Source organism: Chelonia mydas, chromosome 1, assembly GCF_015237465.2.
Source record: "Chelonia mydas isolate rCheMyd1 chromosome 1, rCheMyd1.pri.v2, whole genome shotgun sequence".
In the NCBI taxonomy this organism is placed as follows: Eukaryota; Metazoa; Chordata; order Testudines; family Cheloniidae; genus Chelonia; species Chelonia mydas.
Window position 1 is genome coordinate 155303354 of NC_057849.1, and position 20859 is coordinate 155324212.

General features: G+C 40.7%; 1 protein-coding gene across 3 annotated transcripts in view; it reads right to left on the minus strand.

Annotated features, from left to right (window-relative positions):
* The window catches only part of ABCG1 (ATP binding cassette subfamily G member 1), a 78050-nt gene that overhangs the window by 22588 nt on the left and 34603 nt on the right, over positions 1–20859 (minus strand). For all 3 annotated transcript variants that reach the window (XM_037903505.2, XM_037903514.2, XM_043538180.1), the window contains exons 3-4: positions 2258–2375; positions 993–1125 (exon numbers count right to left, since the gene is read on the minus strand). In XM_037903505.2, the coding sequence (XP_037759433.1) occupies positions 993–1125; positions 2258–2375 (251 nt within the window). The remainder of the gene's footprint in view (positions 1–992; positions 1126–2257; positions 2376–20859) is intronic.

Here is a 20859-nt window from a genome sequence, read left to right on the forward strand (position 1 = left end):
ACTAAATGAACTAGGAAAGCTTTCTGACAGAGACGATCCCTTCCAGAAATCAGTATTAGAAAAATTACAACTCTGGAAAGTAAACAGATAAGGCATACGCCAGACTAGCAGATCGTAACGGTCCCTTGTGGCCTTAGAGAATTGATGAAAGCTCTTTTCCCCTTACCAAATGATAACAGCCATGAACTACTGACTTTATATATTGAAGGTTCGGCAGGTACAACAAAACTATTGGGCTGATTTTCTCATCAAACTGAGCAGCAGAAGGTTACAGACTGAACACTCAACCTGGTTCTTAGTAAACAGGCACTATGTCAAGAGTGAAGAGGAAGAGTTTTTATCAACGTTAAGGCCTGGACTCCTTCACAGGGAGCCCAGGTGAAGACAGAAGGAAAGAGACTGTATCTGAGGGCTCCTGGACCCAAGACAGGGACAAAAGAGTAGTGACAGCCAGGAGCCCTGGCATACAGCAGCATCATGCCAGCATAGAATCACCTGGTTAGGACATGGAAACCTGACAGGGAGATTTAACAGGTCACCTGCCAATGTTCCAAGGAAAGAGATTCACACAGGGGTCTCACAGACTCACTCAGTCTGGCAACACTGGCCATGACCAGCATTTCAGGCTCCAAAGGTTGGCAGCTACTGGAATACGGAACAAGTGACAGAATACTGGTAGGCACTGGGAGGATGCGTGGGTGAGAAGGTGTAGTTGCCCTTCTCTGGTACCAGCCTATTGTTGCCGTTATTATCCAGACACTAGCCTGTCATGGTATTTTAATTTCCCTGAGGGCGAAATGAATGCAGGCTCACAAATTTTCTTCTGAACCCTAACAGTGATCTTAAAACAGCAGCGAAGCCTGGGAGACTCAAGTGAAGTCCAATCTAACTCCTAGAACCACAGCCAGGAATAAAAATGTGTGCTCATGCATAGAGGGGGCCTCACTCTAGTCCCACACCCCAAACCAATCAGAACCAGATAGAAAGTTCACCATCATAGCTTCTTGGACAGTAAGATGAGGGAGCAGCATGTCATCTTGCATGATGTAACAGGACACTTTGCGAAAAGAGCGCAGGTCGCGAGGCTGCCCGTTAATGAAGATCGCTCCTTTCATCCCAGTCTCTCTGAAATGAAACAAACAAGTGAGTTAGAGTGAGAGTTCCCTTTATAATCTTTACTACACATCTCAGAGAGTGGGCCTATTGGGCAATTTTAGCCTCTTTTTAAGTGATTTCTTAGGACCAAAACGACAGTGGAGGGAGGCGCACATGTCCTGTGTGTGCACCTGTGTGCGCGCGCGTGTATTGTTACATCAGAAATGTCACACCTTGGCAAAAAAATTAATTCAAACTTGTGCAAAAAAGTGTGCTGCCCATCTGAACGTTTGCAGAAATGCTGGGTCATTTCTTGAAAGGCTGTTTGTGAGGTGTCTCTGCCCCTCCTTTTTGTGATCTGGTAGCAGGAGCGGCAGAAAGCAACAACTTATGGGGGGAGGGGAGGGAAAACCACCCAGTTGTTTCACATATTGCAGTTTAATCAAGAATTATTCTTACATCCTGAAATTTTTGATGGAAACATATTTTCAAAGTGTTGATAAAACCTAATTTAAAATACTCCACAGATAAAATCTTGGGCCAAATTCGTCAGATGGCTGGCCAGCAGCCATTTCTCATTTTTGGAATTTTAATAACTATATCTTAGTCTTGCATTTTTGCATTTAAACAAATAACTCAGAAATGTCTGCTGTATAGAACATAGGAACAAGACAATGGGGATAGTATAATTCAATATTTGTGAAGTACTTATTTTCTACAAATATTGGGTGAGAGGCTGTAGAGAGGTGGAGTGGCCTCCCTCTGAACTAGAGAGCAAGGGACCACTAGACTCCCCCCTAGTGGGCAGAGCTGAATCCACCCTGCCTCTGGCACCAGAAGTCCAGAAGTGGGGCAGGAAGTATAAAAGGAGAGCCCTGGAGCTCAATTGGGGCTGGACCACCAGAGGGAGCAGACATCTCTTTCAGGGAGCTGAGAGTTCTACAGGATCCCAGACTAGCCCCCAGGCGGAGCTGCCCCCTGCGGTCAGAGGAGACAGATGAGTAACTCAAGTAGCTGCCAGGACTGCTGCCAGACGAATGCCCCAAGAAGCTGTGGGAACAGCGTGGCCCCTCCCCACTCGAGAACAGGGAACCACTACAGAATCCTTCTGATTTTCCAACAGAGGTCAGACTAAATTATCATGGTGGTCCTTTATACTGACCTGTACCCTGCCAGGATATTCATCAGTGTGGATTTCCCAGCCCCAGAAGGGCCCATAATTGCAACAAGTTCTCCACTGCTGAACTTCCCTGAAATTCCTTTCAAAAGGGTCTTGTAACCTGAAGGAAGAAAGAAAATATTACTAAATGGTGACACTTCACAGTTATTCACTGTATGTGAAATATGCTTCACCTATGCAGAGGTGACAAGGATGGCTGTTAGTGAGTGGAATGCAAGAGGCTGGGAGGAAGCTGGCAGTTATATCAGCACACCACAGCCACTACCACAGCCTACAGAATGCACTGGAGGTTGCAGCCTTTTTCTACTACTTGAGTAGTGGTGATGAGGCTACACTGATCCATTTAAAAATGGCTCTATTTTTGATTCACTCCAAGAACATAAGAATGGCCATACTGGGTCAGACCAAAGGTCCATCTAGCCCAGTATCCTGTTCTGACAGCAGCCAATGCCAGGTGCCCCAGAGGGAATGAACAGAACAGGTAATCATCCAGTGATCCATCCCGTCACCCATCCTAGCCTCTGTTCGGCAGAAGCTGGGAGACACCATCCCTGCTCATCCTGGCTAATAGCCATTGATGGACCTATCCTCCACGAACTTATCTAGTTCTTTTTTGAATCCTGTTATTGTCTTGGACTTCACAACATCCTCTGGCAAAGAGTTCCACAGACTGACTGTGCGTTGTGTGAAAAAATACTTCCTTTGTTTGTTTTAAATCTGCTGCCTATTAATTTCATTTGGTGACCCCTAGTTCTTATATTATAAGAAGGAGTAAATAACACTTCCTTATTTACTTTTTCCACACCAGTAATGATTTTATAGACCTCAATCATATCCCCCCTTTGTTGTCTCTTTTCCAAGCTGAAAAGTCCCAGTCTTATTAATCTCGCCTCATATGGCAGCTGTTCCATACCCCTAATCATTTTTGTTGCCCTTCTCTGAACCTTTTCCAATTCCATTATAACTATTTTGAGATGGGGCGACCACATCTGTATGCAGTATTCAAGATGTGGGCATACCATGGATTTATATAGAGGCAATATGATATTTTCTGTCCTATTATCTATCCCTTTCTTAATGATTCCCAACATTCGGTTTGCTTTTTTGACTGCAGCTGCACCGTGAGTGGATGTTTTCAGAGAACTATCCAAAATGACTCCAAGATCTCTTTCTTGAGTGGTAACAGTTAATTTAGACCCCATCATTTTATATGTATAGTTGGGATTATGTGTTCCAATGTGCATTACTTTGCATTTATCAACACTGAATTTCATCTGCCATTTTGTTGCCCAGTCACCCAGTTTTGAGGGATGGCAGTTGTCTGGGACTTATCTTGAGTAGTTTTGTATCATCTGCAAATTTTGCCACCTCACTGTTTACCCCTTTTTCCAGATCATTTATAAATATGCTGAATAGGACTGGGCCCAGTACAGACCCCTGGGGGACACCTATTTACCTCTCCATTCTGAAAACTGACCATTTATTCCTACCCTGTGTTTCCTATCTTTTAACCCAGTGGTCTCCAAACTGGGGTGCGTGAGATGATCCCAGGGGGTGCGCAGCAGCAGGAGAGCCGCCGGACGGCACTCCGCAGTTTTTTTTCTTCGGCGGCAGCTCTGCACGTCCACGGCTGGTGTTCCCCTCCGGCGGCGCGCCTGCGGCAGGTCTTCCAGTCTTCACCCTGGGGGTGCGCGAGCCAAATAGTTTGGAGACCACTGTTTTAACCAGTTACCGATCCATGAGAGGACCTTCCCTCTTATCCCATGACAGCTTACTTTGCTTAGGAGCCTTTCGTAAGGGACCTTATCAAAGACTTTCTGAAAATCTAAGTACTCTATATTCACTGGATCCCCCTTGTCCACAAATTTTTCTAAAGTGACTTGGGAGTCCAACTGCCATTTTCCAAAGGCTTTGTTCCTGTATATTAGCCAGGTGTTAGCCTCTCCATTGTGATCCCTGCTACCCAGGAGTTAATACCTCAGCTTTGAAGCAAAAATCCAGGCAGTTGCTTCAAATTTTATGCCAAGTCTCTGCCCAACAAAAAAATAAAGAGTAATCGTCATCATATTTGGAAATCTTAAAAGCAAAATATATAAATATTTGTCTTTCCCCCTCAAAGACGACAACAAAAGTAACACGGCAAAAGGAGACATACTGTGCAAAAGATCCTACTTGATCCTTTTCTCCTAAAGATAGACCTGAGCCAAAACTCGAAGGGCTTGTCTGTACAGGGAAATTGACTAGAATAGCTATTGCAGAATGTGCCCACATGGGGATCTATTCTGAAATAGCTATAGCACGTTAAATTCACATTCTACCTATCCAGCATAACTTCCTCATGTAAACATGCCCTAAATTGGAACACCCCCAAACTTTGGATATGCAGATTAAATTCATAGCCGCACCTATATTTGACCGGTTGAATGAAGACCTTTGATCCAAATGTTATGATCTGGGTTCATCTCGAGCTGCTTAATGACAACCTTTGAAAGTATACCCAATCTAACAATATGTCTGTTGTGCACTGAAATTCAGGACCTTTAGTATTTGACTCATTAATGATGCTGATGAAGAGAAAGACATTTTACTTGCTCACACGTGGATTCAGTGTTCTGTATGCATAAAACTGTCTAGATTAGCACTCAAACGGATGACATCTAGTTTACTATCATTTATAAAGCTGAAGCCACATTAACACAGAGATTGTTGACTGCAGAACATCACTATCTAACTGGATTTTCATTTTAATCTGTATCTGTGATCCACTAATGTACCTTCTTTGATTATTTGGATTTAGAGGTCTTTTTCCATCAACTGCACCTGGGAGATACACTCGAGTGTGTGACGTGCATTTGTACTTCTCAGGATTGCCTCTCCTTTTGTTTCTAAAGAGTTAAAAAACGACCCTTTGCTTGGGTTAAAAACTTTGTAACCTGAAAATATTGGTCAGGTGGCAGGAAACAGCAATGCTTTGTGTTGAATGTTTCTATAATGAAATAAAAACAAAAATGGAGGGGGAAAGAAAAGAACCAAGCATATGACATGTTGGGATTTGGCAATTCACTGAACCTAGGTTAATTAATATGCAGGAAGCATTTACACGCAATGTGTTACATATTCCCACTGTTGGAATTATTAGCATAGATTCCAACTGGGACACTGAAATGCCAGAAAATGAACTTGATCACAAGCATCAAGAAAAAAGGTGGTAGATTCTCTTCACATAATTTCTGTCTCCTCGTTACCACTTCATGGCCCATCCTGCCTTATCTTGTTTTCCTTTCATCTCCAGATTCCCTCTTCCCTTTCTCGGTCTCCCCTTCTCCTTTATACCTTCTTCTCCTCCTCCTCTGTGTTCTCTGTCCATGCTGCTCCAGCAACAGAGGGCACCCTTGTGCACTCAGGGCATGCGACTGAGGGATCTTTCTGATCCACACTCTAGTCCAGGGATTGGGAACCTTTGGCATGCTGCCCGCCAGGGTAAGCCCCCTGGCGGGCCGGGCTGGTTTGTTCACCTGCCGTGTCCACAGGTTCGGCTGATCGCAGCTCTCACTGGCTGCGATTCACAGCTCCAAGCCAATGAGGGCTGTGGGAAGCGGCGCAAGCTGAGGGATGTGCTGGCCGCCGCTTCCCGCAGCCCCCATTGGCTTACCCTGGCGGGCCGCATGCCAAAGGTTGCCGTTCCTTTGCTCTAGTCTCTGCTCTGAATGTTCCACAGGCAAGGAGCACATCCATGGCCAGAAGCAGCTCAAATACTTCTAGAGGGAGCAACATGCCTGCTCCCAATACCACAGACAGTTGTCTCTAAAAAAAAAAAAATAAACTAACGAAATACTCCCATATACTGGCTCTGAAACCATCCTTCCATTTTTTTTCACAAGCCAGAGGATATTTGTTTTGAAATGCTGGCCTAATCTGACTAATGCAAGCCATCTGGGAGCTGGCAAGATGCTATGTGCTTAAGCATGACCCTAATGGTGCAATATTACAACCTCCATATGGAGCAAACCTCAAGAACAGTAATAACAGTTTAAAGAGTCTGCCGTATGAGGGTTAGGACAGGGGAATCCAGAAAGGCAAGGATGAGACACCAGTGGCTGCCTGTCTTGCCCTTGATGTCAATATCACCACAGATTGGATCCCAGAATTCAAGGGAAAGAAAAATCACACCTTTTAGGGGGGTATGTTTTTAAAATATGTTAAGATTTATTTATTTAATAATTGTAATAGGGATATGGCCCTTCACACTGGTCCTTTATGTCAAAACTGGTCCTTATTGAAGTATTCTTGGCTTTACCTCAGGTCTTTAGTAGACTGATGAAGGACCAGAATGTCAGGCCTTATCACTCAATTAAAATTACTACATATTACATGCAAATGTGATACCCTTACACTGGGTGAAAACCTGGCCCCACTGAAGTCAATGAAGAGAATTTTATCATTAACTTCAATGAATCCAGGATTTCACTCTTTATGTAGTACTTTACTCCCACAACTAGCCCAAGTACTAGCTTAGTTTAGAATACTATTGACTGTAAGAAAGGCCAATAATGAGGCTCATGTGATAACACAGAAAATACCATTGCAACTTTCTGGTACACCAATTTCTACTGTTTGAGATTATCCTATACCAGTAAAAATCTATATCAGAACAATTTATTCTCACTATAAGGATTTCATAATATGCAAGACATCATAAGCACCAAGAATAGTGCAGGAAGTACTGCATGTGCTTCATAACTATTTTATACTATAGCATAAAGAATTGGGCCAGTTATAAATACTTAATGAGAAATAATCCAAAAAATACTTTCATAGCCCAAAAAACTTGCATAGCCTCAAAATATTCATCCAAAATATACATTTACTGACTAAAAATTAAGCCTCTCTTTACTAGTAGTTACACTAGTTTAACTAAAACAGGTTAAATATATTTCCACTACTGGTCCACCTAATGACTCAAAAATAAACTAGGCTTGTTTTAATTGCATTTTCCTTTTAAAAATTTATCTGTAAACCTGTAAGTCAAGTTTCAGTGTATTTTGTAACTTGAGTTTTTTCACTGTAAAAACTCTTCTAAACGGAAATGAGAGATCTCCTGCCAAAAGGAGATGTAACGTGCAACAAGTCGGTTGCTCAGAGCCCGTCCATTAAATTGAAGAAAATAGCTAAAACTGCAGAAAAATAAGGAATATCCCTATCTTTAATTAGACAGATTTAAAAATTTGGATCCAGCACTACTGTCTTTGGCAGGATACATTTTAAGCATCTTACATATTGTATTTTGACTAGAGTGAACTAAACTTGCCAAAATCATCTTCATGACACACAGTACGAGAATGATTTTAAAAGAACAAAGAAAAAGAAACTCAATGAATTTTAGATCAGGATGTCATTAATTAACATTGTCATTAATTGGCACCATTAAGTCCCAACTTATACAACACCATCCCTTATTCTCAGCAGGAGTGGGTGAGAGGTCTTTCTACTTACAAAGGTTAATTCTGCCAAATCAAAGAGAGGAGGTTTTATTATGTAGTGGTAGTATTGTGCCCTGCATAATCCCTTATCAGGAATTAAAAACGTTCTGAGCCATAAGTAACTAGAGACTTCTGTTACAGAATATTGAGGCTAATCTTCCACAGAATCAGTTGACCTACAAATTCTATACTGGAGTCACATGTTTTTCATGAGGAATGGATTATGTGTTTGGAAACATTTGCATTTCTCAAATACAGGGACTGCTTTCCAGTGATATATCTACCATGTATAGCAAAGTTTCCCTTATTTCCCAATTCACTTTGGCCAAATTGTTCCATTTACGCACTGATTCATGTTGGGGGAGCAAGGAGTTGCACTGCTTTAGAGAAAGTTCAGGGAGGGATTGTACCTCAGAGAGGCATAATCCACTCTTAGATTTGCCCAGTGTGTGTTAAGGACTATGGTCAATCCTGATCTAAGTAGCTAAATCTCTGCTGAATTCAGTAGAGTTAGACCAAGGTTGAATTTAGCCCTAGACTGTAAAATACTTTCACTAAAATTATTTTATTTTTCTTAACAGAAAAATGGCCCGAATTCTTAAAGGCGCTGAACTCCTCTGACGTTTCCCTGGAGGCTCTGTGTGCTTTAAAGAATCAGGCTTGTATTTGGAATCTATCTGAAATACAACTTGCAAAAAAAAAAAAAAAAAGGGTATCTTAAGCTGGCTAATCAGTTCATACTATTGTCAACAGTTGAACTAGTCAATTTCCTATCGAACATTCTTCAATCAGAAAATGCGGACTCATCAACATCAAAGTGTGTTTCAATAAGGTTGTTTCAAAATGACTTTTTTGTATATTACCTTAAAATACTTTTATTTGTATATTATATCAGTTACTAAATAGATTACAGATTACCAAACCAATTAGAATATCAATTACCAATTTCAATAGTTATTACCAATGACCAGTTAGAATACCAATTGCCTGTCAGAATATCAGTAACTAACTTCCAAATGTCATTTAGACTATCAACTCCAATACCAATAATTAAGGCTCAGATTTTGTCATGGATATTTTTAGAAAAAGTCATGGACAGATCACGGGCAATAAAGAAAAATTCATGGAAGCCTGTGACCAGTCTCTGATCTTAATAAAAATAACCATGATAAAATGGGAAGGGACTGGGCAGCTGCTGGGTGGCTGGTAGCTCTGGAACCCTGACCACCCATGCGGGCTCAGAGCTCCAGGATCTCCCTACCCCCTTCCCCGGTGGCGGAGGGGAGCTGCAGGGTCTCCCTGACCCCTCCCCCGTGGTGGCCAGGGACTCAGGGGGTCAGCCTGTCCCCCCGTAGTGGCCGGGGGCTCTGGGGGTCAGCCTGTCCCCCCGTAGTGGCCGGGGTCCAGGGAGCTGCAGGGGTCCCCCTGCCCTGCCATGGTGGCTGGGGAGCTGCGAGCGTCCCCCTGTCCCATGCAGAGGCCAGTCAAAGAGGATGGAGGCACAGAATAGGTCCACAGTTAGGAATACAAGATTGCCCAGCAGCAGGGTGCAATAAGCAAGTAGATTTCTCTAGCCCTCTGATCCTAGGTCAAGTACTAAGCAACCTTGTATTTCATGTATAAACAATTAACTTTCATCAACTGAATTAGGGAGATTTCCTTACATAATAAAGAAGATAAGAGGGGTCTAATAGAGAAGAATTCTCTCTTTGCTGGAGTCAAAGGCTTTGTTGCAAGACTCAACAGTGAAGAAGCCTGCAGGAGATTACATCTGCTTTCTCTGGTGAGGAATACGAGGGTTTCTGGGGAAAATGAGATTTTTCATTTTTTCCAAAATTAGAATGGTCCCAAGGCAGCACATGCTTAACTTTAAAGTGAACGGGACTACTCATGCTTAAAATTACACACATGCTTATGAAGTAGGCTGTCGATCTGGGGTCAAAATCATTATTAGAACTACTGCTTCTCCAATGGATTTATTGAAGTAAACAACATCTTTAAGGTGACAGATTCATTTGCATTTCATTGATGTAATGCATTCATTTGGTATTCAGAGAGATGTCACACAGACTTTCTAAAATTTTCATGAGTTCTAGCATAATTCTGCATTCATTAATAGACATGTGGAGCCTGGCTGCGCTCCCATTTAAATCTATGGAAGTTTCACACTGTCTTAAATGGCAGCAGGACTGGGCCTTGAAAATGAATCTAAGCTGTTTCCATTGCATCACCAATCCTTTTGAAGGTTCTGAATAGCTGCTGATGCTGTTTATACCTCTACTGTACACATGCCATTGACACCTTTTTGCTTCTCTGTGGATTTTCATTGCATATGATGACTAGAACTGCTACCATCTGACCTTGAGGATGTTATAAATGTAGACAATTGGCACAGTCAGCTTCTATAAGCAACTGCTGGAAGACAGGATACTGGGCTATAGAGACCTTTGGTCTGACCCAGTTTGGCCGTTCTTATGTTCTTAACTGTTTTTATTTATATAAATATACAACCTCTCTCATCCTTTTATTAAGCTACATATAAAAAACTATGTTAAAATGTTAAGATTGTAAAGTCAAGGACTCCAAAATTAGGCAATGTCAGAATTAAGGCTTCCCATGCTCAGTGCAATTAGCACATCCACAAATTATATCAGCAAACCTCTGACAAATCTAATGAATATGTGCAAGTGGCAATTTCCAGATGATTATAACGGAGTCAAATCTGGGTGGATATTCTCTCTTTCTCTCTCACACACACACAAAAGACATCTCTTTGACCCCACCAAATTTCAAGTTCCTGCTCCAAAGCATAGAGGAGCTAGAGCTCTTCAAATAAATATTTGGAAAAATGAACATTGGCAAAACTACCTATTTTTCTCTTATTCATGAGAAATTTCAGCCTAAATTGTTGAAGTCTGGCAAATGAATAAGCAACTGAAAACAAGGGTTTATAACAGAAAGTGCTAGGAAACCTTAACTATAGGCATTGTTATCAGCGTCACCTTCCATATTTCTGCCTGCAGCCAGCTGTGATTTTTAAAAGCCTGAAGATTTTGTAAAGCAACCTGTGCTTCAATTGTGCTGGGCACCATTAACTATTGGACAAAATTTATTTGCAAAGGTTATTTTTCATTTTTCAGCAGGGATGTAATTTATTGCTCTTCAAAATCACCCAGCTGTAAATTCAACAAACCATCCTGGTATTTAAGAAAATCAATAACCTATGTGACATTAATATTTTCACAAGAAACATGCTTTTTAAAATACTGTAGTTACATCTGTTAATTTATTTTATCATAATTCAATTGCCTTGGTGAATTGTAAAGAGAAACCTAGGAACTTTCTTGATTAGATTCACTAGTGCTATTCCATTAGGAAAACAAAATGGTGTTTTCTTGCTCTAAAATCCCTGGGCCCATTTCTGATCTTTCTGACACCAGTGTAAGTCAAAGTCAATAGAGTTCCCCAGTATAAAAAAAACAATGTAAATGAGATCAGAATCGGGCCCTGTATTCTTTTCTTTTTAACTTGGGGGCAGAAGTAGGGAATCTTCCTACCATACAAAAAGGCTCCTAGTAAATTCATGAGTCTGCTATCTCACTGAGGTCCATTATGCCCATAAATTAATAGCTAAAGACCTCTTACTTACAGAACTTACTACAGAACAAGGCAAGCATGGACTAACACTTTTACGTTTCCTATTAAGGGACCAGTTGGTTGAATTATTCAAGAGAAAAACAAGTTGTAAAAGTCCACCCTGCAGAGGAAAGCTTCATCTGAGGATACTGTGAGGATGTGTACACAGTCCCTTTAAATATGTTGCAGAAAGCCTGGCAGGACAGGGCTGGGGAAGGCTGGCAGAAACTCCGCAGTGAAGCAGAGCAGCACATATACACTAGCTTTAGGCCAGGTCTACACAGGAAATTTTTGCTGGTATGATGTGGTTAGGGGTGGGATTCCTTATGACATATTCATGCTTGAAAAAAAAGTTTTTGCTAGTATCATTTGTTTCCTTCGGGGAGCTGGTATAATCTACAAACTGCATCTCCCCTGGGAGAGTTTGGCAGGGCAGCTATGCCACTATACTGGCACACCTTTCTTAGGGAAAGCAAGGTCTTGGGTTTTTGTTTTCTTTATCTTAATGTTACTCTTTGTTTCACTGTTAGAAGCAAGCAGCTTTTTACCATTGCCACACGAAAAATACAACAGCTAAGGAAAGTCACTGAAAAAATGTAACAAGCATTTGTCTCATTCTAAAATACAGATATTTGTCCTATTTGGGGTTTGATTTTTTTTTAGGCTGTGTTGTCTTTCCATGTACCACATGCACAATTTGTTTACCCTACTTATTTCAATATAGTGTTTGTGTGGTGTCAGTGATACAGATAGGGCACTGAAGTTCTCTGTTTATCCACAGAACAAGCTGATCATAGACTATGTCCCACACAGGTTTCAGAGTAACAGCCGTGTTAGTCTGTATTCGCAAAAAGAAAAGGAGTACTTGTGGCACCTTAGAGACTAACCAATTTATTTGAGCATAAGCTTTCGTGAGCTACCGCATCCAATGAAGTGAGCTGTAGCTCACGAAAGCTTATGCTCAAATAAATTGGTTAGTCTCTAAGGTGCCACAAGTACTCCTTTTCTTTATGTCCCACACAGCGTTCCACCAATGTTCCTCACACCTCACCTACCTTTAGGCTTGTGTAAATTGCAATCCAATATTCGTATCAGCTCAATCCTTGGCCTCTGCTGAAAACAGGCCATTACCCTAAGGAAACAGCTGTGCTTGTGAAAGAGACCATGGCCATCAAGAGCACCTTACTAAGTACAGCCACAATAGGTCTAACAAGTTTTGGTTGCTGAAGATGCTAGAGAAGCAAGCAGGGAGTGAGAGCAGGAAGACTGCTGGAGTTCTCAGAGAAGATCATCCCAGAGTGGAGTTCCAACTGTGTACAACTTTTCTTTCCCTTTACTTCACACAGCTGACTGTATCAGCTCAAGAACAAGCAACACAAGTAATTCCACAAGCAACACAAGGAAGTTCCAGCCCATTCAAACTGATCAAATCTCACAGCCAACATTCTAAGTAGCAAATGAGTGCAAAGTTACCATCAGCAGTGCAAGTAGAGTGGTATGCTCCAGTACGCAGTACCAGAAAGAGATTTTTAAACGGGTATGGGGTACCGGAAAGACTTGGGGAGGCTAGCCCCTGGCCCGGAGTGGGGGTGAAGCTGCACTCTGCTCATTCTTTATATGGGTTTAACAGGCTTTATTTAAGTTTGTTAGCATATGTATTGTGCTGTTAAGTTGGTCAGGAGCCCTCAAGAGGGGAGGCGTGGTGGGACGGAAGGTGTTTAAGCAGTGGTTTTGATTCCTGCTCCAACCTCTGGACTATGAACATATACTGATGGGCACATTCTAACCAAGGGACTGAGGACTTTAAGGTAATCTGGAGCCTTCATATTTCCTTGATCCTTTGCAGATGGATTTATGAGTTGGATATGGTACAAAGACTGTTCTAGCCTCATTGATTGCCGATTTCTCCCTTTCAATGGACAAAGATAGATGTCTGCTGACTTTCTCACATGACTCAGCAGCCTTTGATACCTGTGGTATAAGCAATATAGCCCTTGCTTGAGTGGTTTTGTTCTTTCCTCCCCAAATGTCAAATCCTGTTCCCATTGAACTCAATAGCAAAACTTCTTTTGATTTCAATGGGAACAGGATTTGGCCCCAAGAGATCAGAGAATGTGATTTTGATCAATTTCTTATCTGTCCAGAGACAGTTCTGATGCACGTTCTGCCAGGCTGATTTTTATTGCCCCTCCTGTATGTCATGCGGAGGAAAATAACAACACAATTTGGGCTGTAGTTCTATTAAGATGCAAATGGCACACACAATTCTATGCCTCTTTTCCATCAAACCCAGATGGCGCAGCATCTTTGCTTTCCTAGCGCCTAGCAGAGAGCAATACATAGGCCTTGTCTACACTGCCACTTTCCAGCACTGAAACTTTGTCGCTCGGGGAGTAAAACACACCCCCCTGAGCGATGCAAGTTTCAGCGCTGTAAAGCGGCAGCGTAGACAGTTCACCAGTGCTAGGAGCTGCACTCCCAGCGCTGGTAGCTACTCCCCTCGTGGGGGGTAAGTTTTTTACAGCGCTGGGAGAGCTCTCTCCCAGCACGGGTGCCGCGACCACACAGCCATGTTAAAGCGCTGCCACGGCAGCAGTTTAACATTGGTAGTGAAGACCTACCCTTAGTTAAAGGTAAGCTGGCAGAAGCTTAGTTTGGACGTAAGGGAGGCACTGTTAGTGTGTTAAGGGAAAGTGGGGTGATTGTCCTTCCTATCCTTTTATTTAAGGAGTTTTCAATTTGGGGTGCTGCTGGATCCTCAATGACACCTGGAAGTACAGGTGGCACCAGGGGCCCAAAGCATCATTTTACAACTGCATCTGTTTAACAGATTCAGTTGTATAATTTTAGACAGGTAAGGGGGGTGTCGGAGGGGATGGGGAGAGAGTGGGGGCCCCAGGCTGGGGAGGAATTACATGGAGGGTCACATGGGGAGGTCACCTGCCCCCCGTTGTGTCCCTCCCATGAGTGCAGTACCGGCAAGGAATGATTTCTACTTGCACCACTGGTTACCATGAACAAGTTCATTAATCTATTTGGTGTCCTGAACAGATAAAGAACATGTCTATCATAGCAACACCTTCATGGTTCTATATATATTCATTCCTATGTTTTGTTCATGTTTACGAGGCTCCAGCAAACCAAATGATTTCTGTACACAATCAAGACCTTTAGTTTTTACTCTTTAGCTCTATAACCCAAAGAAAGCCTGAGAAATGTGGCATTCTCAAAATTAGGTGAGTGTAGGTCCTCCCCAGTCCCATGAAGAAATGTGGGTTTATGGTCTGAGTAGGGGTCTGGGAATCCAGACTTCCGAGTTCTGTTATAGCTTTGCCATTGGCTAACTGTGCGGCCTTGGGGACAACTCACTTATGAACAGATTTTCAAAGACGAGTGTGTGTCTCCAGTTTTTGCATACAAATACCATAACTGTGCATATAAATTAGGTCTGTGACTACTTACTTGGCCAATCAGGAATCTCACTAATCACATAAATATCCAATTTGCATATGTAAACATGAAAGCTGCACACATACATCATGGGTGTTCAACTGTGTGCGCACAAATGCATACCATTCTCAAGATGTAACTAATAAGTAGATCTGGGTAGGGTGCAGATTTTCTGTTTGCAGGAAATACTGCAATTTTGATTCTTTTTTCTTTTGCGCTCCAAAATGAAATGAAAACAAAAAACTGAAGTTTCCTGCAAAATGATAGTCCAAGAAAACAAATCATTTTGGGTCAATCTGTTTTATTTTGATAAAATCAAAACATTTTTCCTATTTTAACTTTGTCTATTTTATATTATATTATAAAAAATTGGAAAGTCATTTCAAAATGGAAAATCAAAACTTTCCATTATTTAAAAATAAAAATTTAGTTGAAATCAGAATATTTCCACTAAATGTTTTTCTTTAGACAAATCAGCATTTTCCAATGGAAAAGTGTTTTTTCAGAATATTTCCAAACAGTTCCACCATTCTGTGATGCAGTTTCCTCATTCAGAAAGTACTTACCTCTCAGTGCTACTATCAGGATTTACTAATCTTCAAAGAAGGGTTTTCAGATCCTTGATGAAAAATATTATTTATAGGCATTACTTCAAAATAATTTAAACTTCAAAACCTCTTGACAAAAATTGATAAGATGGATATATGATCTCCAAACTCCCTACTGGGTTTAAGCCAACTTAAGTCAATTCTAAATAATGATATTTGGGGAGGAGAAAAAAAAGACATCTTTTAACTTCAAGGAAATGTGAAGGACAGAATGGGCATTCTGGAGAGACAGAGTGAAATATATTGCTAAAACAATAGGAACTTTCCTTATTACAGAGAGACAGTTGGCATGTACACAAAGGGGGACAAAATTCCACCTTGGGACTAGTAAATGCATTAAGGTAACTATCTACCAAACAAGTCATAGCAGGAAATTCACAGGCATTGCTCACAGTGGCTTCATCTGTCATTGGTATGTTACATTTACCTTTATGAACCATTTTGCACTTTACTGCTAGAATCCAAAGATCCCCCAAAGATTATATTTCATCCATTTTCAGGGGTGCAGAACTACAGGATTTTTCCCATTGTCTGAGCTCTGTGACCCGTTTTATGACAATTAATGGAATTTACAATTGTAATGCAGTATTATATGCCTCAGAGGAAACACCCTTCATTATATAAGTGTCTGTAAAGCAGCATGCCCTGGACTAAACCATCAGAGAAGGAAGAAACACTGAATGCAGAAGTGTCTGAAGGGGCCGGATCAAACTCTACCGTTTCAAGGTCCTCTTCACTGCTCATTTTGGGGATTTTATTTCATTCAGCTTGACCCAACTAATTGCTTCTTTCATAGTTGGTGAAATAAAAAAAGGTGAGTCAAGCTAATTTTTGTAGAAGGCTAATTTGCATTTCTAATTGTAGTCCATGGCCAGGTTTAGGGTTATACACTTCACTTAATCCACAGTAGATCCACCATCTAATAACAATGAAAGGGATTATACAAATTCCAAAGGGAGAATATGGCACCTATCTAGTAAGTACACAAGCTACTGTTACATTCAACTTCACTCAAGAAGAAAAATGATGTCTGGCACTTTAGGACAAGTACTATTTCTGCCCTGTGTTTATTTGGCCATTTATATGTGTAATTACCTGATTTCTATATGCCGATTAGTATGCAGTAATTGTGCAAATTAAGCACACAACCAGACATCAAAATTATTACTATTTGTTATTTAGATAGAAAAATATAAGTTGGTTCTACCACTAGGTGCTTCCCAGGAGAAGAGGGTATAATCTAAATCATTTTAAAAGACAGATTTTCAAAACAGTTAAATAAAGAGAGCTGGGCTTTTTTTTTTTTTTTTGGTGGCTAATAATTTATTAGCTAAAAAATGCAGTTTTGGTTGACCTGAAACTATTCACGAATTCAAGTTGAGTTTGCTGAATAGTTTTGACCAAGCCAAAAAATTGAAATTTTTTGGTAATTTCAAAATGAACCATTTGATTTTGACATTACCAAAACATATAATTTTTTAGGCTGGAGTCATAAACGGCCAGAGGAGGCGGTAGTCCCTTTATAACCTGAGATACAGAAGACCCAGGTTCAATTCTCCCCTCCACCTGATGTGGAAAAGGTATTTGAACGTGGGTCCCCCATATTGCAGGGGAAGGACCTAGCCACTAGACTTTGGAATATTCTAGGTATGGCTCTCCCAATCTCTCCTGTTGATGCAGTTCTATTGTGCATAACTAATTAAACAGTCATTGGAGCAGGGACTTCACAGCCTAGGTGAAAGTCCTAGCTGAGAGGCTACAGAATCATTCTCACTCTCTTTCCCTGACTCAAGGACTGTCCATTATTATTCACAGTGGCAATTCATAGTCATTTATGATTAAACAAAAAAAATGGAGTCAGGTGGAATGAAACATTTCATTTGACCCAACTGTGATGGGATCCCTGAGGTGCAATTTGGAAATGGGGTACTGCTGTGCTCCCTTAACTCTCCAGCCTTACACCCCAGAGCTGTATCATCTTGCTCTAGTCAGAAGCCTGATCAGTGTAAGTTTATATCCCAGTTTGCCCCTCCCCTAATGTGGAGAAGACATGCACCATTTTTGTAAACTGAGCTGAAGTTTCCCAAGCACTTCAACCAAAAACACACTGTTTTAGTAAAATACAAAACCAATTTATTAACTAGAGAAAGATAGATTTTAAGTGATTATAAGTGGTAGGAATGAAAAGGTCAGAAATCGCAACCAAAGAAAATAAAAGATAAACGCATAATCTAAATCTTAAACCTTATTACACTAGGCAGTATTTAGGTCAAAAAATTTTCTTATCCCACTGGATGTTACAGTTCATAATACACAGATTTCCCTCTTAAACCTGGACTAGTCTCCTCAGATACAGTTGTTGTCTTCTCAGCATTCCTGTTGCTTCCAGCGTAGGCGGGGGAGGAGAAAAGCCAAAACATGATGCCACCGTCCCTCATTTTATATTCTCAGTCCAAGTGTCTCAAAGACACTTACCCAGACATGTCCTGGTGAGCTTTGTTGAGTCACAGTGACTGAGTAAATCCCCATTGTGTGGACTTTTGCAACTGAGCTATAGAGTTGATTATTGGTCAGTTAACACCCACCTAACAGTAGAGATTCTCAAAACTTCCAACTTACTTCAGTAACAACCATACAGCAAAATCCATAACTTCATACACATTGACTATATTCATAATTGGGTAAAACACAGTTTCAGTAGATCACGAATTTTCACGACACCTTACATGGCACGCTTTGTATGGAACCTATCATAATTATAGGACACTGGGGAATATGGAGGTTCCAGAGTGCTGTTTTGAGGTAGAGAGAGCCACCCAACACAAAATGTTTTCTGACTTTTCAATTTGCCAAAAAATATATATTTTTTCAGTTAAACCCTAAAGAAAACTTTTTTCAATTTTTTTGGAATTGCCAACAACCTGAAAAATCCATTATTTGCCCTGCTCCAGTCAGAATTAGGCTTTAGAATTAACATGCCACTGAGATGAATGGGAGCAGCTGACACCTCCCAGTGCTGTTATTTCTGGCTGTCAGCAGACTCAAGAATACATCATTGTATTGGTTGTACTCAGTTCAAACTTGGTAGGTTTTCTTCACAAACATAAATACTTGTTTGTTTAATAAACCCTTGCATCCTGCAGAGTTTGAATGGACTAAAGAGGGCAGATCTTGATCAAGGCTGGGTGTTTCACACCAGTGCTCTAAAACACGTTTTGAACTCTCTTTGTTTAGGTGCCTATAGTGTCACTGCCACCAGCTGCTCGTGTCAAAAATACAACCTGACTTTTTCCACTGGATTCCCTACACGCTGCAAGGCAAAGTGGAGGCTAGTTACAAATTCTTAGCACTTAATATTGACGGAGACTTTGGCATGAAGTCATTCACCACTATATGTGGTTTTGTTAACAAAAGATGACAGGCTGGTGAGAAGTTGGGAGTTGAGGTGAGAAACTGATCTTAAAATTATAGTTGAGGAAGAATTTGGAACTAAACTGTAGATTATGAAGGACCTGAAAAGACCCTGTAAATTTATTGGTCTCTCAAATCCATGGATTAGATGTTAAACTTGTGCAAGATATTGGATCTGACAGTCTGCATTGTTCACCCAAATAAAAAAAGCCCCACGTTTTCAGTCTTTTGAAATTTCACAATAAGGGCTGTATATACCATGCTCTTTCTCCATTATGCAGCCAGCTCATTGCATAATTTTAATATCTGAATAATGCTTTTCTTCAGGGTAACTAATAAGATGTGACAGCCTGTTAGGCAGCCAGCCCTCCAACATCATACCATTCAATTTCAAAGTTTAACAGATGGCGTGACCTCACCCATCTTGCCTGGCTGTATAGCATCTGCTGGCCATACATTGTTCATGAAGAAACTTTAGAAGGAACAAATGTCACCTGCATATTTCCCATATCCTCACAAAACACAAAACCAAGTGCTTGAAAATGAATTCAACAAAAAAATTACAGAACTTGCCATAAAACACTCTATGCCAATTCCCAACCCCTTCCTAATTATTCAAAACCAGTACAATGTTGGAAAATGGATACGCAGATGGATTAAATGACACTTGCATTGTGAAGGCAAGATATTTGTAACATTCATCTGCTGCTTCTTTATATCATCAACTTTGAATGTATACATCATCTTAGTTTACATAAACTAGCATGTCAGAATTGTACAAAACCAAGAGCACACAATTATGGTGCATGGAACTTTAATCTGTCCTGTGCCTTTAAACTTTTAAGCACAGATATCACATGAAGAGTTTTGTTCTCACACTTCTGTAGACTGTTAGAGAAGAGATGCACATGTGCATATATACAGAGAGTGTTCTCTATCACGCGGACATAGAGTCCCCAATTCAGGAAACATTTAAGCATGCACTTAAGCTTCATTGGGACTTAAGGGCGTGCTAATAGTTAAACACATGCTTAATTGTTTTCCTAAGTAGGGATGCTTTCCTAAACTGGGCTTTATCTTTCTTTCCTTAAAATTAAAGTGATTTTGAAGTTATTTTAGTACAGTATTTTCTCTTTGTAGGTAACTCATGTAGGTAACTCATGCTTGACTCTGTGTGGCTCTCTGTCCCCCTCTAGTGGCAAGACCACATAGAGGGTTATGAATCTGATACTGGCTTTATGCTAACAGCGCTGGGTCTTTTATCTTAAGTAATGATGGCTCATGCCTTTTGGTCCAGAAAATTAATCCCCACTACTGAACACCTCAGGATTACATGTATATGGAAAACATAACACCAAGCCTGATCTGTCCTGTCCACTTGGGCATGGCTAAAATAAGACTCTAGTTAGTCTGATTTTGGGGCGTGTTTTAATTTGGCTCCATATAAACTCTTTCCCTCAAAATACAATACAACATTGTATTTACAATGTGGTGCACTGAGTTGGATTCATTAAGCAGTTTACTGGTAGGCAGACTTTGGGTTTTCAAATCTTAATGAACAACAACATTTCCATTCTTTATTACATATAATGATAATTTTCAAATTTCATCATTTATAGAAAAAATTGTCACATGTAGGTAACCACATAATGTGATATTTATGAGGGGCCTGGCTTTTATAAATACAGAAGTTCTATATTTATCATTAAAGCTATCAATCTACCTACTTTTGAATATTAAAATGTTTAACCAATAGGAATGTCATTTATTCATTACCGACCAAATTCTGAGACCCTTAGTATTTCTTCAACCTTTACTCAGGCGAACTCCTTACAGTTTGTTCTTACTACAGCATTATTATTTTTATAATTTAATCATCATACACCCTAAAGCAGGGATTGGCAACCTTTGGCACACAGCCCATCAGGGAAATCCACTGGCAGGCCGGGACGGTTTGTTTACCTGCAGCGTCTGCAGGTTCAGCCGACTGCAGCTCCCC